This window comes from Syzygium oleosum, unplaced genomic scaffold (assembly GCF_021117445.2).
Source record: "Syzygium oleosum isolate NSW1041296 unplaced genomic scaffold, Sole_v2.1 Sole_v2.05, whole genome shotgun sequence".
Taxonomy (NCBI): Eukaryota; Viridiplantae; Streptophyta; class Magnoliopsida; order Myrtales; family Myrtaceae; genus Syzygium; species Syzygium oleosum.
Window position 1 is genome coordinate 1,382,598 of NW_026607489.1, and position 18,582 is coordinate 1,401,179.

The window sequence follows — 18,582 nt, forward strand, 5'->3', positions numbered from 1 at the left end:
CATTGGCCTAATAAGATTAGGTTACCCAATCGATTCGGACATTTTGTATCGTGGTCCTTTACGCATCGCTCCTCCAGAAAAAGTAAAGAAGGCGAGACAAACTTTACGGGTTTGGACTAAACAATTGCTCTCTCTAATTTAATTGCAGAATCAATCATGGCCTGAAAAGGGTAATGCCTGAATCCTATGAAATTGCCCATCGTGGTTGTTCTCAAACTCTTACATGTACAATCAAGACAGCGACGCTGTCGGTACCATCTCCTTTATAGATGCGACCAAACGTATTTCAGATGCAATCTGTACCGCAACGTCCCAGTAGACCCCGTCTGATCTTTGGCAAGAGGTCGGCGAAGTTTGCAACACTCGTGAGTCATTTGCCAACTGAGCGATCTTGAAAAAGCCCATCAATTTCTTGATTGAAAAACGCTTCCTTGAACCGGGAAACGCACGTTACAATACGCCAATCGAGTGCCGCTTCCACCTCCGACAAGTTGCGTGGGAAATGGACTTTCGTTTGTTTCTGTTTTATATTAAAAGAGCGTCTGGGCTCTGAACACACGACTGATCTTCATAGAGTCTGGCAATCCCTCCGTCCCAGACATGCCGAAGAGACACGGGTATGTACTCTTGAATACCTCAAGAGACTGCGTAAGTATGGTAATTGACTGTACATTGTTTTTTTTTTTTAATAATATTGAAGTATTGTCTCACATCGCTTAACAACATGTTCTAAATGCTTCTTCATCCGGCTTGCAAGCGAGAGGGATGTCAAATTATTGTCATGAAAGAATTGAAATCTAGCACGGGGTATTAGCGCGAGTTTTGTCTACCTGAAAGCCCATTAAACACCTCTCAAGCTCCATGAATTTAATTAAGTTCATCTCTTATAATCTTCGCATGGGGCCAAACCCAAAGCGGATTTCAAGTCTTCGTCACGTAGTCGATGAGATTTGAATAGATAACCTTCAGTTTACGATCATTCTTAATGCCATCGATTCAACATAATTATACTTATTATATTAAACGAAGTTAATAAAATTGAAAAAAAAAAAACAACATTGGGAGAACCCTACTTATCTAAGTTAGTGAGGAAATATTTGACCCAAAACATTCATCAAGTTGGCATTCATTTTATCTATCATATCAAGTTACAGTCACCTTAAAATCAATTAAAACAAATCAATTGCATTTCTTTTTTGGCCAAAAAAAAATAGGCAATATCCAAGCGCATGATTGAAAGGCCCAATTTGCCGATCGATAGGCGCATTATTGTTTTCTTTGTAATTTTGTGCTGAGTTGATTAAGAGATTAAAAAAAAAAAGAGTAAAAAAAAAAGAAAAAGGAGAGAGAAAAGAACAACAAAATTGAAAAAGGAATCATCACTGCTCCTGCACCCATGGACCCCTATAAATGGCACCCTGCCTTCAGATTCTCTCGCAGGCCTTATACTTCAGACATAAGCTTTGAAGCCCTATCTCTACCTCTCTCCCCACTCTCAATGGCTGTTCGGAGTGCGCTAGCTAAGCGCTTCTTCGACGGTTACAGAGCCGCCTCGCCGGCGGTGACCCGGGAGAACTCTCCGGCCCCCTTCCCCTCGGTTCGGGCCCCGACCTCCCCAGTTCCCGCCAAAACCGGCTTCCGCCGCGAGCTCCTGACCTCCCCGGAATCCGCCGGCGGAGGAATTCTCCGGCGGGCGCTGAACCAGTCCGCCGGAGCGCTGCCGGAGCTCCTATCCCTCCCCACCGGCGACAGGCTGAGGGAGCAGCTCCGAGGCGACGGCCTCGCCGCAGATCGCCGCCTGCCCGACGGGCTCTCGCCGCCGTCCTTGTCGGCGGCCAGGGGCGAGGCGCACGGGCTGACCGTTCGGGACGCGAGGAAGATCCTGAGGCTTTATCAGGTGGAGAAGGTGAAGGCGAAGCTGAGGGCGGTCTCCGAGAGCTCGATTTCGTACGGCGAGTTCCTGAGGATCTGCGTGGAGGAGTGCGGGGAGGAAGGTCGAGGGATGGAGGTGGCGAAGACGATGGACGAGTCTGGGAACGTCATCGTCTTCGGGAGCGTGGTTCTTCTAAGCCCTGAACAGGTAAGTCCAGGCAAATATTGAACTAAGGTTATACAAATTTTTTTCTTCTCATGCTTCCTCAATCTTATGTTGATCTTATGCATCCGCCCTGAACTTTTTCCGATGAATTCCGATCTTGCGCAGGTGGCCAAGTCTATGGAGAGCCTGATCTCCCGATCCATACCCGTCCCGAACGACCCGAGGCGAGAGGAGCTGCGGCGGATGGAGACCCAAAAGGCGGCGATCGACGCGAAGGCCCGGGGACAGGTCCGGGCCGAGCTCTACTGCGGGCTGGGCTTGACGACGGTCCAGACCATCGCGTTCATGAGGCTCACGTTCTGGGAGCTGAGCTGGGACGTGATGGAGCCCATTTGCTTCTTCGCCGCGTCTCTCCACTTCGCCGCCGCGTACGCCTTCTTCCTCAGGACGTCCCGCGAGCCATCCTTCGAAGGTTTCTTCAGGCGCCGGTTCGAGACGAAGCAACGGAAGCTCTTCGAGGCCCACGACTTCGACGTCCGAAGGTATCGCGAGCTCCGAGCGTTGTTCGGGCCTAAGACTTTGGGCAAATATTAGCCCAATAGGTTACTGAATTTGATGAATTCTAAGGCCCAAGAGTTTGAGAATTGGAGAACTGGGTCACCCCAAAAAATGAGCTGTACAGGGGAGGGAGGGTGTGTAGTTCCACAGTTTGCAAATGGTCAGTGAACTGATGGCCTATGATGGTATGATTAAATTACTTTTGTTCATGGTGTAAATATTAGAGCGACAATCTTAATACCTGACGATGCGACGCATCAACTGTCCTCGCGCGTTTCTTCTGCAATTCGCGACGAGATTAGGTATTTGTCTCAAGAAGATCACCCCTCTTATTATTATTGTCCAATGTGATTGTGTGAGTGAAGAGAACAACGCAAGAGAATGCCAGTCGGCAGTCCACGGGTGATTATCTGGTGATGGAATGGATTTCGTGGGCTTGTACCGGAAAGTACATCCCGATACACGCGCGACAGCTCGAAATCTTCGCACACCTCGGATGGTTCTTTCCGGTGGGAAGAACTTCTCGGCATTACTTAGCCATTCGAGAAAGTCTCGAGGGTTCGATGCTTTGCCGCAGCTTTTGCCAAAAGGTCTTCTTTCAGACTCTAATGAAATTTCTTGGTCGAGGAGAACGAACAAATCTTTACCAGATATGGGTCCCGCCTCATATTTGGGGCCCAACTGACAGGTGATACTAGAACAAAAAGAGGGAAAAAGTGAAAAGGCAAAAAGAAAAGAAAGAGAGAGGCTTCGTGCAAGTGATGAGCGAGAAGAGAGAGAGAGAGAGAGAAAAAGTGAGAGTGACGGCACACCGAAAGAGTAGGGGAGAAGAAACAAAATGGGGCGCGGCTTTGTGGTCCTGATTCGAAGGCCAAATGTTAGCGGAATTGGCTCAAATTTCAATACGTTATTCGTGAGATCACCGAGGGCTACGAGTTGATCGGTTTCGTTCGTTGATATTCTTCTCCAAATTCTACAATCATTATTAGCATTTTCTTCTTCATTTGTGTTAATTCACTTTCTTGGCGATAAAAATACTGTTGTATTATTAATGTTGAGCCTCTAGTGTAAGATTAGAGAAGAACATATTGTGTATACTACTATTCTTCGTGATTAGTGGAAGTCTTTGGGATGTCCATGGTTTTTCCCTCGTTGAGTTTTCCACATAAAATATTGATGTTTTGTTTCCTTATCATTTCGACATCATATTTAAATACCGTGAAATTGTATTGCGGAATATATTGTTGGCTGTTATCGGGGTTAAGTTGATTTTGGTCGGTTTAGTTTCGGGGAAGTTGTCGATCCTGAATTGGGTTGATTCTTGGTATAATTGTTTTCCGGTTCCCCCAACACGGTGGTAGTGAACAGTGAGTGAGCCCACAATGGGAAAAAAGAAAATCAAACTTTGAACAGTGAAAGGTGATATTCCGAAGTCACCAAATAATATTTGTTTCGAGCAAATACATCTTGAGGACTTTGAGGAAATTGAAGTTCTCCTAAATGGTCATGACGAGCCAATAGCAATATCCACCGCATATGATCCAAATCAACTAATTTCATCTGCATCTTTAGGGCCTCGTACGTAGTTGGAGAATCTCTTCGTATGCCAGTGAGCCATTGTCACATCATTCATCGTCGAGGTATACTTGTCGAATCGTGGTTTTTCCGAGAAACTTTGATCTCACCTCGAATGAGCTTAAATGGCTAATTGTCAAACTACTATTCCTCCATCTCCCTAGGCTCTACGTAATTGAATCTTTCACATTCAACTGGCCCGCTTGAACAAGTGGAACGGCCGAAGCAGAAAAGTTGTGTCTTTGACTGAAAGATTCAGTGGGTATTGACAATTTCTGATTGGGAGGTGATTAATATGCTGCAAAACGAATTATCGTTGAGGGTGTGTTTATTTTTCAGGAAATCCTTTTTCCAGGAAAATGTTTTCTCTTTTTCAAGTTAGGGATTTAATTTTCCTAATCTTAAGCATGCATATTTTCTTTGACCGTAAATGATTCTCCGTTGATCGATCAGTTTCAAGAAAACAAACGCGTGTAAGTTCAAAAAGCAAATTATCGAAAAAAAGATTTTCATTCAAATAAACACGCTTTAAGGTTGCAAATCAGTGAATTTTTTTAATGTACATAAGGAAAATCCCACATCATGGGGTCTTTTCAATGGATCTTTGACCAAAAAAGTCTTGGAATCTTTGACGGGTGGTTGTTTTGGTGACGTCCCATGAGTTCTTCAATGGAAGAAGGAAGCGAAAGATGTTTGGAAGTGGAGTCCTTATTATGAACGCATTGGTGTTTGTACGTACCCGCAAAAGAAGCAGAGTCATTCTGATCAGAAGCATCACAACTTCATTTTACTACCCCCCCCAAAAAGAAAAACGATAAGGAGCGTATCAAAGCTTTTGGGATTTTTGTGTACCTAATTGGAGTTAGAAAGAGAAGTTTGAGGATTGTCTAAGGGTGCGGAAAAGACCATCAGTGCACCAGCTATTTCTCTAAAGTTAGCATGAGGGTTTCGCACCGTCGGGAAATGTTGAATTCGATTCATGATTACTTAGCCTACCCTGAATACAAGGGTGCGGCTTCGACGATCCCGTCACCGGAGCTCACCAGAGCGCCAAAAACCAGAGAATGGCTCCACATGAGCTAAACTGATGCCCATAGCACAAGCTAATCAATGCACTCTCTACGTGACACGAATTTGTGACCTCATGTAAGACATCCCTTTACCCTCGGGTATGGTCATGGACCTAAATTGTTTACATCTGCTACAATCAATTCGGTGAGAGCGTACCCCGGTTTAAATTAGAATTTTATCATGGACCCGATAGTTCACGAGCTCGCGCGAACCAGATGGCCGAAAGGTTCAATGTGGAAGCATTTGGAACTAAGCATCTGGTGGTGAAGTTTGGCCGGCCCGATTGGGCATGAGGCAGGCCCACTTCCCGAACAGTACCGTGTATAAATTTTTGTTGGTGGCAGGTCCGAGCAACAAATTGGGCCCAATCCTAACCCACCTGATAACCAATTCTAATTACAAAATGGACCTTACATGCATCATCTGCTGTCCACAATCATATCATCGATTTTATCAGGAGCTTACTTTCCATCTCTTGATTATGGATACACTTATGGATTTCGCGTTTGATTAAGTTTATAGCATGCACTAGGGTTACCCAACTATTCCTTTTAAAAAAGACACTCCTTTGACATTTGATTGAAGAACTTTAAGGGTGCGCATGAATACCATTTTGTGCCCGGGCGCTATTTCTGAACAGAAATGATTTTTTTTTATTCTGTGCCCAGAAACAATTTCTGAGTATTTGAAGGCGTTTGATAAACTGTCCAAAATTTCTATTCCTAGAGTAGAAAAGAACAGAAATGCGTTTGGTAACTACACAAAATTTCTGTTCCCAAATAATATTTTAATAATATTTTGAATTGTTTAATTTTTTTTTCTTTCTACTTTCTTCTTTGGCCATGGCCGGCGAGGGCGTCACGGCCCTCGCCGGCCGCCGGCGGAGGCGAGGGTCGCCCTCGCCGGCGAGGGCGAGGGCTGGACCCTCGCCGTCCGTCGCGACGGCGAGGTCGGCTCGCCCGGAGACGGCGAGGGTCCGCCTCGCCTCGCCGGCGAGGGCGACCTCGCTCCGCCGGCGGCCGGCGAGGGCCGTGACGCCCTCGCCGGCCTGGGGCTGGGCCGTCGCCGGTGCCGGCCCAACCTAAGGGAAGAACAACACAAAAATAAGAAAAGAAAAAAAAGAAAAAGAAAAAAAAAACTGATTCTCAAAATTGTGCCGAGAAACAAGAAGCAACTTTTTTTTACTTCTTGTTTCTCTTCCAAAACTATTTCTCGGCACAAATTTTTGCAAAAATGTGCCAAGGAACAAAAAATTTACCAAACGCATTTCTGTTCCCAAACTATTTCTGGGAACAAAAGAACAGAAATTTTCACTATTTGGCACGTTACCAAATGGGGCCTAAGTCTTGCCTTCGTCCAAGTGCTTGGCTCACTAGCAAAATCATCTTATTCTTAGGAGAAGTATTTTCATGAAGAATGTATACTGACTTTGATATATTCGTGCGATATGATCCAAAACACTTTGCATGCAGTTTGTAAGATTTGTTTAGGTAATCTTTATTGTATGAGCTAGGAATCCCTCAATGCCATAACCTACTATGCAGCTCTAAATGGTTTATGAATTTTCACCTAAACCATCGTTCGCTATAAAATGCGTTCGAATATCGATTTACATACAATGTAAACATAAAAAAATATCAAAATTATCTTAAGAATGAGTTTCAACTATATAATTGTTAAAACACTTGAGTTCCCAAGAGTCATGGACCTATAACTCTATAGTTACCCTCATGTGATCGGGACAGAACGCTCTTGCACCCACTAAAAATTAGTCGATTACCAATTGTTGCCAGATCTGCCAACGACCCGAGAAAAACACTAGTGTCCAAATGTTGTTTTCAAGAATCAGTTTGTTTTCAAGAATCAGTTTCAGTCTTCTTCTTCTTGTTGTTTTTTTTGTTGTTGTGAAATTCGGGTAAATAAGATAAAAACTCAATTCAGAATATCAGCATTTCATGTTACAATCAGCACAATGGATGACATAGACCACTCCAAAACACCTAAAATTTTTCCTCCCTAACCTTCTCAGATCTAATCTATAATCTCCACAGCTTTTTTCCCGGTGCCTTGCCTTGGAAGCGATAGAGCAAAACAGGTCAAAATAATAATAGTCAAATAGGAATGACTTGGAAAGCTGAATTCATTTATGGCTCCTTCTCATCTTTTGCAGGGAGAGAATCATCTCCGTTAGGTGACGCCTCCCCATCTCCCATTGCCTCAACCAAACTCTGACCCACTGCACCTTCTGATCTTTGCATTGGACACAGCTAATCTTTTGCTAAACTTGGTGCTTCTATTAATCAATGCTAACACAACAAGAGCTTCTCCTTTGTGATTGTTGCACTTGGCAATGCTCGGATTAGGATGCTAATTCATAGATCAAGGTTAAAGAAATGGGATCGTGTTTCGACGGCGTCGATGAAAGATCAGAACAGCTATGATGGTCCCCGATAATTTTTTGGTCACCTATAGTGTTTGTAGTCTCCGATCTCCGCCATTCGCTTTAATTTTCTTCACGATAAAACCATCTTTGGTCTATGTAAATTTGACCTAAGTTCGATGCTGTTTCTTGACCTCTTTGATCGAGCGACTCAGTTTCCTTCGATCGCCCGTCTTGGACATAAATGTGCCCGGATGGAGAATACACGAAGCATCGATATGAACGCATTAGTTTGTCCTAATCTACATATTTTCTAGCATTGTTTTTCCATATAACATGTGTATTAGGTGAACATGGAGCTTAAAACAATGTGGTTTGGTTTGGACACAGAATCGAATCAAATTGTATTAGTATATTTGAAGAAAAGTGTCAAATGTGAACCGAAATGCTCTTCCCATTTCCATTCGGTTTCGTGAAGAACCAACGCGTTTCGTTCTTTTACTTTTCTCTTTGTTTTTTTCCCAGGTTTCATAAGCTTAGATTTACTAGAACATATTAGAAAGAGTGCTGATTTCATCATAGAGAAACCAAATCACATATTCACACAAAATGACAATATAATCTAATTAAATTATAAAGAAACTACTTCAATCTAAGTTCCGGAGATAATAATTATAATAACAGGTCATAAGGTTTGATTTGCGGTATAATTCGCAGTATTATTAATTGCGCCTCAAAAGTTTTGAATTGACTTTTACTTTTCACTTTTTGATTCAGGGTTTTGTTAACACGTATTTTTAGGGAGCTAGTTAAGTTAATTGAAAATGAAAATGATATTTCCCAAGACACGGTGAAAATGAAAGAATTACGAAATTTAATAAAGTCTCTTACTCCGGTAGTTAATTTTAAATTTCAAAGCACATTTAATAAGGCTCAACAAGTGCCTATGAGGCCCTCTTTAACATCTTTCTTTTGCTTAATTTATTTGTTTGGAGAGACTTTTATTTTTGACATATTGCTTTTTGAAAATCTTGCGGTACATGAACTCTTGACTTATTTTAATCTTAAGCCGCCAGAACTTTCATAATACACAAATATTGTCACATAATTTACATATATATTTATATGATGATTTCTCAAAATTTAAATAATATTTTGACTTTTTACGGGGAAAGTAAAAAGTTGCTTTTTGACTTTTGATACGCCAGAAACAATGAGGTCTTTGACTCTCTCTTTTTAATTCGAAATACCCCGAATTTTTCCAAAATACAAATAGTGACACATAAATTTACATATTTCCTAACTTTCTAAAATTTCGACGATATTTTAAATCTTGACGTATACTTTTTGCTTTTGATCACTCTTGAAAAAACATGCCTTTAACGTGAATTTTTTTATAAAAAAAAAAAATCCTTCTAAGCATAATCCTATTGCAAAAGACATTCGGTTCGATTCTTCGGTAATTCTTACCCATTTTTCCTTCCTACTCCTACACTCGACGTTGTGTGGGATCCTACAGATATGCACTACGTGCGACGATCCTTCGAATTACGTCAAAGTTTTTCTTTTTTAGCCAATGATTAATTCATCAGTTTATAACAAAAGGGATAAGAGAAGAGATTGGAGTAGATCAACTAATTCAGATGAGTCGTCATTTGGTTCTACATCGACAATACGTATTGTGGAGTCAGTTTATATTATAGAACAAAAACCTAATACGAAATCATCATCGTCATGTCGGTTAAGTTAGGTACACTTGCTACATTACTCTGGAGTCATATGTTCGTGATTCGTCCGAATTGATTCATGACCCCATCCAACAACGATCCAAACCACCAAAGTCAACATCTGCTTACTATCCTATACAATATACAGGTTGTTTTAGAGGCTTTGGGAAGCAATAAAATACTTACTTTGGAAAACCAGAATATTTCCGCCTCAAAAGTAAACGATGACATATTATTTGGCATCTTTTTAACCAAGTTTGACTAATGTAAAACTAAGGGATAATGACATATATGGTTCCTAAATTTTACCTCAATATGCAATGTGGTCCCTGAACTTTTAATTTGTTCAATGTGATTCATAAACTTTTACTTTTGATACATGTTCAATTTAATCCTCGCACTTTATGAAAATGTTCAGTGTGATCCTTCCATTAATTCAAGTTCACGGACAACATTGAACATTTTCGTATAATCTAATGGCTAAATTGAACATGTACTAAAAGGCCAAGAATCACATTGAACAAATTAAAAGTTCAGGGACCACATTGCACATCATGCCGAAGTTCATGGACCATTTGTATCATTTTCCTTAAAATTAAGCAATAGGGGTCATTAATCGAGTCAGAGTTATGTTTGCATGGACCTGGTCTGATTGAGTCAACATCTTTTCTTTCTTTTGGATGATGCAAAGGCATGAGCGTAGACTCGGACTATCCAAGGGTCCAGGAGACACACCACAAGCCCCATGCACCAGTTAAGTTAGAGCCTATGGCCTATACATGTGAACTTGATTCAAAACAGTTTGCATTCAATTTATAGGTTTCAAACAAAGGTAATGACCTCCATTTCCTGAGATAAAAACCCTCCAACCCTCCAACCAATTGACCCAATCCTGGGGAATCGAGTGAATATCATTGAAATCGTTCAATTCATGAATCTCAAGTAAAATCAGCCATCAACAACGTCTTAATCACGGAAAATTTTCTTGGGCATACTAACATTGGCATACAAAGTTTACATATGAAATAATGGTGCAGACTGCCATTGGATTTTTAAACAAGCGAATCATATTTGTATATCATTTGATATGTACCGATTAAGTATATTGATTTCAATCTAACATCTACTCAAGCACAGATCAATCAATAGCCGCAATTTACACGTTCTGGCACATTAGATCTAAACGCAAATTTCATTATCAAACTCATGCAGGGACAACTTCCAAGGACATCTCATTTTTTTGTTCCCACCCAACATTCTCTTTATGGTTGAACAACTAGTAGGTACTTCATAAAGGAAGAAATGTTTGCTAATTTCTTTAGGCTTTCGTTTCGCTTTCCATGTGAGACGATGCTGTATTAATTTAGTCAAGAAAGACAAACCGAGGAGATGCTGATCTCCATTTAGAACACATCACGTGTATGGTGTTTGATGGACAGCAATTGCACAAACATTAATGGAAGATAAGAACGTCTAGTTGGGCAGTGCCAGTCAACGATCTAGGAGGGATTATATGGAATTGAACCAGACTGAGGAAGGGCCTACCTTATCTGAGTCTTTTCTTCAATGTGTCATTCAAATAATTTGATTTGACATGGCCTTTTCTTTACCCTTTTTCTTTTGCTGTGGATGTTATATGCCTGCACATGAGGAGTTGCTGAACTTTTGTGCGAAAATGACATAAATAATCATGAATCTTAATTTAATATATAACGTAATTTTTAAATTTTTTATTTATTTAATATGATTTTTTAACTTTAATATAATATATAATGTGATTTTTGGACTTTTAATTCGTTCGATGTAATTTTTAAATTTTTAGTACATATTCAATTTAGACCATGAACTATATTTTAATATAGTCCTTTCATTAATTCAAGATGATGGACTATATTGAACAAGTGCAAAAAATCTATGAACCACATCAAATATTATGTTAAAGTTCAGGGACCACATTAAATATTATATTAAATTTTAAAAATCATATTAAATAAATGAGAACTTCAGAAATCACATTACATATTTAATAAAAGTTCATAAATCTCTTATGTCATTATCCCTACTTTCATCGTTCCACGAGCGAAGACTTTGTTGCTGCACTCTCCTTTGACCAGATCTTGCTCCGGCTGAATGTGCCTTTGAAGTTTCACGCTTTCTGTCTTGTGAATATTTTTTCGGGTTAACGTCACGATCCCAAACTGATACATTTATAATAATTTTACCCCGAACTATTTTTTTGATCACAAAAAATCCGAAACTAGTACACCTGTGATAATTTTACCCCGAACTATTTTTTTGATCACAAAAAATCCCAAATTGGTACACCTGTAACAAATTTACCTCGAACCATTTTTTTGACCACCAAAAATCCTAAACTAGTACACATGTGACAATTTTACTCCGAACTAATTTTTTGACCATCAAAAACCCCAAATTGGTATACCTGTGACAATTTTACCCCAAACTAATTTTTTGACAACTAAAAACCCCAAACTGGTACACCTGTAATAAATTTACCCTTCGTTAGTATCTGTTACATTGGATTAATATCACGAAAAATCACAAATTTATAAACTTGTGACAAACAGAGGGGTAAAACCCAAAATCGGTACACCTGTCAATTACCACGTGTCATTAAACTTAGCAATTTGACAGTAAAATTTAACGGAAACTAATAGAGAGTAAATTTGTCACAGATATACCAATTTGGGGTTTTTTGTGGTCAAAAAATTAGTTCGGGGGTAAAATTGTTACATGTGTACCAGTGTGGAGTTTTTGGTGGTCAAAAATATAGTTTGAGGTAAAATTATCACAGGTATATTAGTTTGGAGTTTTTTTATAGTAAAAAAAATAGTTTAGGGTAAATTTATTACAGGTGTATCAGTTTGTGATTTTTCGAGGTATTAGCCCTATTTTTTTCAGCCATGACTTGACTGTTCCTAGAGATCACTTCCATGGTATGTGTCGCTTCGAGGGTTTGTGCCTAGTCTCCTTATAAGACGATGCAAGAAAAGGAGCGAATAACTCTAATAAGTCCACTACTTTTTTTTTTGCTAGAATAAGTCCCACTACTTAAAAGCGGATACTTGAGAATATCCGAGGTTCAAGACAGCTAGTTATCCGAACAATGATCTCCTAAACAAATGAAGTTCTGAGGGCTAATTCGCGATGAATTGTGATGGGAATGATAACTAGTTTCGTACCTTATTACAAGGCACGAGCCATTGGCCTTGTAGGACCTTGTGGCATGTATTATCATCGGTCACGTACTACATCTGTTTCACCGAAATTATATTGTCGATGAAATACCTTTCACCAAAGGCTGGATATATGATGTTTTTAAATGAATAAGGTTCCGTGACGACTCGGACACGAAATAATTTGCATAACAAGGATCACTAACTATAAATATAGGTAAAAGCTAATCCCTATCCACAAGCAATTACGATCCCTTGAATATCCTCCAACTCAACTATCGATCAAATATACGTATACAATCTTCACTCTACATCTTTTGTGACATAATCGACCATTCGCCATTGTATGTCGATAACTGTTTTGGTTAGTTATCACCCATTGACACCGTCATTGGAAACATAACATTGATCTTGCGTCGGCAGTTTATCAATTTGCAAGTATACCTATCGATCACTCTATCGACAGCTTGCTACCATCACCATATCGATTTACACGAACTTGAATTATTATTGAGTGTCGACAACTTCGGCCAATCTAAGCGCGCAATAATCTGATGCTAAGGCGCACGCACTGTTCGCTGGATCGTTTGTACGAAAGAATAAATGAAAATAGATCATCAGAAAAATATTCTACTCAGTTGTACTCATTAATGGTATAAGCAATGTCTATCAAGGGACTATCGGGATAGGAGAGTTTGAGTAGTTGAACCCTCTAAAGAGCTTTACAGACATTATCTATTCTAGCAGGAGTAGATATTACGCGTGCTCGAGATGACATCAACCAGAAATTATGAAAAAAATAAGGAAAATAGAAAAAGCCTAAAAGGCCCATATGCTATGACGTGCCCTGGACTCGACCGATCATGGATAATACAGCCCTCCCCAAGAAGTCCCCCTACGATTCTTCTAAGACGTCTCAGTATAAACCACTCTAAAAATCCAAACACACTCCAAATTCTTTACTAGTCTCGAGTTCATTTTGCATAGGGCATCATTGCATGCAGCATTCCCTGCCAAATAATATGTATTCGGAGACTAACCATAAATCCAATGGATGAATCAAAACTGTGTCATGAAAAATATCAAATGTAAAAGCTTGCCCAAATTATGCATTTGCAATTGTGTAATAGCTTTTTATCAAAAAGTGTCAGAAGTGAAGACCATCCTGGCACTTCGAAGATTAATTTAAACGACGCCCATGTTTTCATATAAATGAAAAGTACATTAGTCACTGACTAGGAGTAACTTGCATTTCATGAGGCTCGAAATTGCCGGATCTCCGATTTCGTACCCCTGAATTGGGTGAAAGATCAAAAGATCGAGGAAAGCAGCTTCTTTTCATTAACTTTTAGATGTTGAACTTTCAACCAGCCCTTTTCAAAGTGGTTTCAGTACATTTACCCAAGTATAGACAGACTATAACTTGTTTTCGAGTATATGTCCACGTTCGTATGATGCATGAAATGGTTCTCAGAATTCCCAAGGATGATTTAAGATGAGAGATGTCATTTTCACAAGGCAACCGAAGACATTTTCTTTCTTTTGCAGAGTCCTTGTTCCAATCAAGTAAAAGTACAAAAAAAATTAAGGTTAATAGCACAAAAAATATCAAATTGATATGCCTGTATCACATTTACCCTAAATTAATTTCATATCACTAAAATCCCAAATGGGTACATCCGTTTCACATTTACCACTAAATTTTTTTTCCTGTTATAAAAAATCTTAAATTGTTACATCCATGCCATATTTACCTCAAACTATATATCGTGCCAAAATCTTAGAGGAGAACTAGTTAGGCATTTCACCCCTAACCACAACTTGTCTGTTGATTCTTCAACATCAGTTGATTTGGACCTCCACTTAGTTTCGCTCAAGCTTCATTCCGGGGGAAAAGTGTCAAAAAAGTCCTAAATCTTTTGCATTGGTGCCAATTTAGTCCTAAACCTTTTTTTGGTGCCAATTGAGTCCTAAACCTTTTGCATTGGTGCCAATTTAGTTCTAAACCTTTTTTTGGTGCCAATTGAGTCCTAAACCTTTTGCATTGGTGCCAATTTAATCCTAAACATTTTGTATTCGTGCTAATTCAGTCCTTCTGGTCAATTTTGGCCAGATTTCGCTGACGTGGACGCCGACCGGCGGGCGATCGGTCACCGGCGCTGACGTGGACAACTTTAATAATATTTTAATATTTTTTTTGAATTTTTTTCTTTTTTTTCTTTTCTTTTTTTTTTCTCTCCCCTCCTCCCGCCGGTCGCCGGGACCGGCGACCGGCCGGTGGCCAGAGGCCAGCGCCGGCGAGGGCGGCCTCGCCCGGCCCGCCGGCCAGGCTCGCCCTCGCCATGGCTGGGCGAGGCCCGACCTCACCGGATCTGGCGAGGTCGAGCCTCGCCGGCAGCTGGGCGAGGCTCAAGCCCTCGCCAGCGGCCTCCGGGGAGGGTTCGAGCCTCGCCATGGCTGGGCAAGGCCCGACCTCGCCGGATCTGGTGAGGTCGAGCCTCGCCGGTGGCTGGGCGAGGCTGCCCTCGCCAGTGGCTGGTGAGGGCGAGCCTCGCCGGCGCCGGCCTCTGGCCTCTGGCCACCGGCCGGTTGCCGGTGCGGCGATCGGCTGGAGGAGGGGAGAGAAAAAAGAAAAAAAGAAAAAAATTCAAAAAAATTCAAAAAAATATTAAAATATCATTAAAGTTGTCCATGTCAGCGTCGGTGACCGGCCGCTGGCCGGTCGGCATCCACGTCAGCAAAATCCAGCCAAAATTGATCGGAAGGACTGAATTGACACAAAAACAAAAGGTTTAGGACTGAATTGGCACCAATGCAAAAGGTTTAGGACTCAATTGACACCAAAAAAGGGTTTAGGACTAAATTGGCACCAATGCAAAAGGTTTAGAACTAAATTGGCACCAAAAAAAGGTTTAGGACTAAATTGGCACAAATGCAAAAGGTTTAGGACTTTTATGGCACTTTTCCCTTCATTCTGGTCATGAATAGGTCAACCAAGTCTGGATCAGGGCAAAATTGGGGATTTTGACTGATTTTTGAGACGTGAGGGAGCTCTTAAGGCAAATTAGTAGATTTAAGCACATTTCCCAATCCAAGACTTTGGTTAATTTTGGATTTTTTGTAACAAGAATATTAATTTGGGTAAATGTCGCAAATGTGTACTAGTTTGGAATTTTTTTGACACAAAAATTAGTTTAAGGTAAATGTGGTACGGACTTACCAATTTGGGACTTTTGGTGGTATTAACCCAAAAGATTAAGTACATATTTACCGTAGAGCCCCCAAAGATTTATTGTAAGTTGGTAAAATTAATGTAAATTTAACTCACATGGCTATTTATCCATTTATAATTCCGCTAAATTCTTCCGATTTTTTCATCCTATTTTACCTTATCTCATCTGCTTTTACTTGCATGCGAATATTGAAAGTACAATGAAAATTCTAAAAAATAATGAAAAAAAAATTGCATGTGAATTTACGTCCTTATATTTATATGGTATATGAAAATTTCAGGTTGTTCGGATTTGAGGAAGTCGAATGCATGAGCTACAAAATTCAAATCAAACAAACTGTGAAATATAAAAATCAATCCAAACACGTTAAAGCGCTGTGAACCGAACAACTTTCCAATTAGCTTTCGTGTGATATTGATATGATGCATTGAAAAGATACTAGAATTGAAATATTCACATTTTCAAATGATCTTCCTAAATTTTGCAATTCATACCTTATCGTGTACACACAATCTAATTTCGTTTGAAATTCACTTAATGTGTACAATTAGGAGTTATATCTTAGATGATGTACACATTACATCATTAATTTATAAGATGTTTCACGTCATGCTCTTACTATAGTACGTTTTCCAGCTTTTTAGGCGTGACCAGCGCACCTTCTTCATCCACCAAACATGCTCGGTCCAGTTAAATTTAAGCAACGATCTTGTCAATATTATAGACGGCCTAACCATTGGCAAGAGGGTCGCAAATAAGTCAAACTTTGATTTTGGCCTATGCTAAAGAGAATCATATGTGAATGAAAGAAAAGGGACTATGTACAAACCTTCCCAATATTATACTTGGGAAAACTATTGCATAATAAATATATGGAATAATATCGCAAAAAATTTCAAATTGGTACATCCATAATACATTTATCCCATATCATTTATGTCACAAAAAAATCTCAAACCGGTATTACCCGTGACAAATTACCTTTCGTTAACAAATCGACAAATCCTCTTAAATTATTGATGTGGTAAGACACTTGAGAAGCGGCTCGTTTGATGCAGATTTGATATGGAAATTCAATATAATTGGCTCTTTAAACAACGTCGTCATTGTGGGGAAGCCAGATCTAAAGAAAATGAAGTGAGAGTGGGAATTTGGGCAAAATTGAATTAGCTCCTTCTCTCTCCCCCAAATTGAATTAGATCTAATAAAAATGAACTGCCAGCCCTTTTAGAATAATGGTAGCTAGCCCTTTGCCACGTTAGAATTTTTTTAAGCAGCAAGTGAAAGTTCATGGCCACGAGGATTGAATTACAAAATGACAGGAGTCAAGAGATCCTGATTCTAATTCTGACAAATTTGTTTTGGGGGGTTTAATTCTGACAATTTAAAAAGCATGTCTTGGTTTTTTTTTTTTTGGTCAAGAAAAAGCATGTCTTGTTAGCAAGTGCCCCTGGGGTCCTAGTCGAGTTAGCTAAAAGTGGACTTAAACAATTTTCAACACTACGAAAATGGAAGAATCGTGCATTTTAATAAATCGCCCGCTTCAAAAGGCAGTTTTATAGGCAAAAGGACACTAGAAGTGTCATAACTTGTGTACGGCGCTCACTTTGGTGCCATAACTTTTTTTCGGATCACTTTGGTGCCAAATCGTAGGAAAAACGATCACTTAAGTGTCATAATTTTTTTTTTGGATCACTTTAGTGCTAAAATTTTTGAAAAACGATCACTTAAGTGCTAAAATTTTTGAAAAACGAACATTTAAGTGCTAAAATTTTTGAAAAACGATCACTTAAGTGCCAATCTCCGGCGAGACTCCGGCGAGACTCCGGCGAGCCACGTCAGCTTCAGAAATTAATAAAAAAAATGCCACGTCAGATTTCCGACGAAAAATTGTGTACGGCACCGGAGTTGGCACTTAAGTGATCGTTTTTCAAAAATTTTAGCACTTAAGTGATCGTTTTTAAAAAATTTTAGCACTAAAGTGATCCAAAAAAAAGTTATGGCACTAAAGTGAGCGCCGTACACAAGTTATGGCACTTGTAGTGTTCTTTTGCCCAGTTTTATATATTCAAAGCACATCGATAAGGCTTAACAAGTACCCAATGAAAACTCTTTATCATTTTCAAAAACGGGGCATTACGGGACAAAATCGTAAAGTCGCTGCAAATTTGGAGTACAAAAAGGAGTTCAACTCCTATTCGTATTGTGATTGATTTTGCCAATCATGAACCGGCATCGTTAAGCACCGTAGCTTGTCGTGCAATTCCCTATTTTCCGCCAACTTTGCATTGACTATGTTGATTTCAAATGAAAACCAAATCATACAAAACCCCCCAAGTCCTTTTCAATGGGATTCTTCAATACCCCAGAGAGAGAGAGAGAGAGAGAGAGAGAGAGAGAGAGAGAGAGAGAGAGAATTATATTAAGTGTAAAGTTCAGTTTGAGGCTCTGTCCACATCGTCAAATAACGACGGTCGCCACCTAACATATTTCTATCTTTCGATGACAGTCCAAAACAAGCATTTACAAAAGAAATTTGCATGCATATGAACACGAAAGGGAGGTACATGTGGTGGTGGTCTTACCCTCTCTCTCTCTCTCTCTGTCTCCAAGGCGTGCATTGACTGGGGAAGCTTTGCATGGCGCTTTGAGACCGGCGCACGCAAGTGAAAGCAACACTTTTCAAGAAGAGTTTAAAAGGGTTTTGGGGAGTTCTCTTTGTAGTTGAGAAATATTTAAGGATTGGATTGAGAGTGAAGCTACTCTACACTAAACTGGTTGCTATCGGGTTTGAATATAGTAT

At 39.9% G+C, this 18,582-nt stretch overlaps 1 protein-coding gene across 1 annotated transcript; it reads left to right on the plus strand.

Annotated features, from left to right (window-relative positions):
* The first annotated feature begins 1,448 nt into the window (after positions 1-1,448).
* LOC115680891 (calcium uniporter protein 4, mitochondrial-like) lies at positions 1,449-2,814 on the plus strand. The gene is made up of 2 exons (XM_030604730.2): positions 1,449-2,080; positions 2,204-2,814. The coding sequence occupies exons 1-2, from the start codon at positions 1,499-1,501 to the stop codon at positions 2,630-2,632; spliced, it is 1,011 nt and encodes a 336-aa protein (XP_030460590.1). The 5' UTR covers positions 1,449-1,498; the 3' UTR covers positions 2,633-2,814.
* The last annotated feature ends 15,768 nt before the right edge of the window (positions 2,815-18,582 follow it).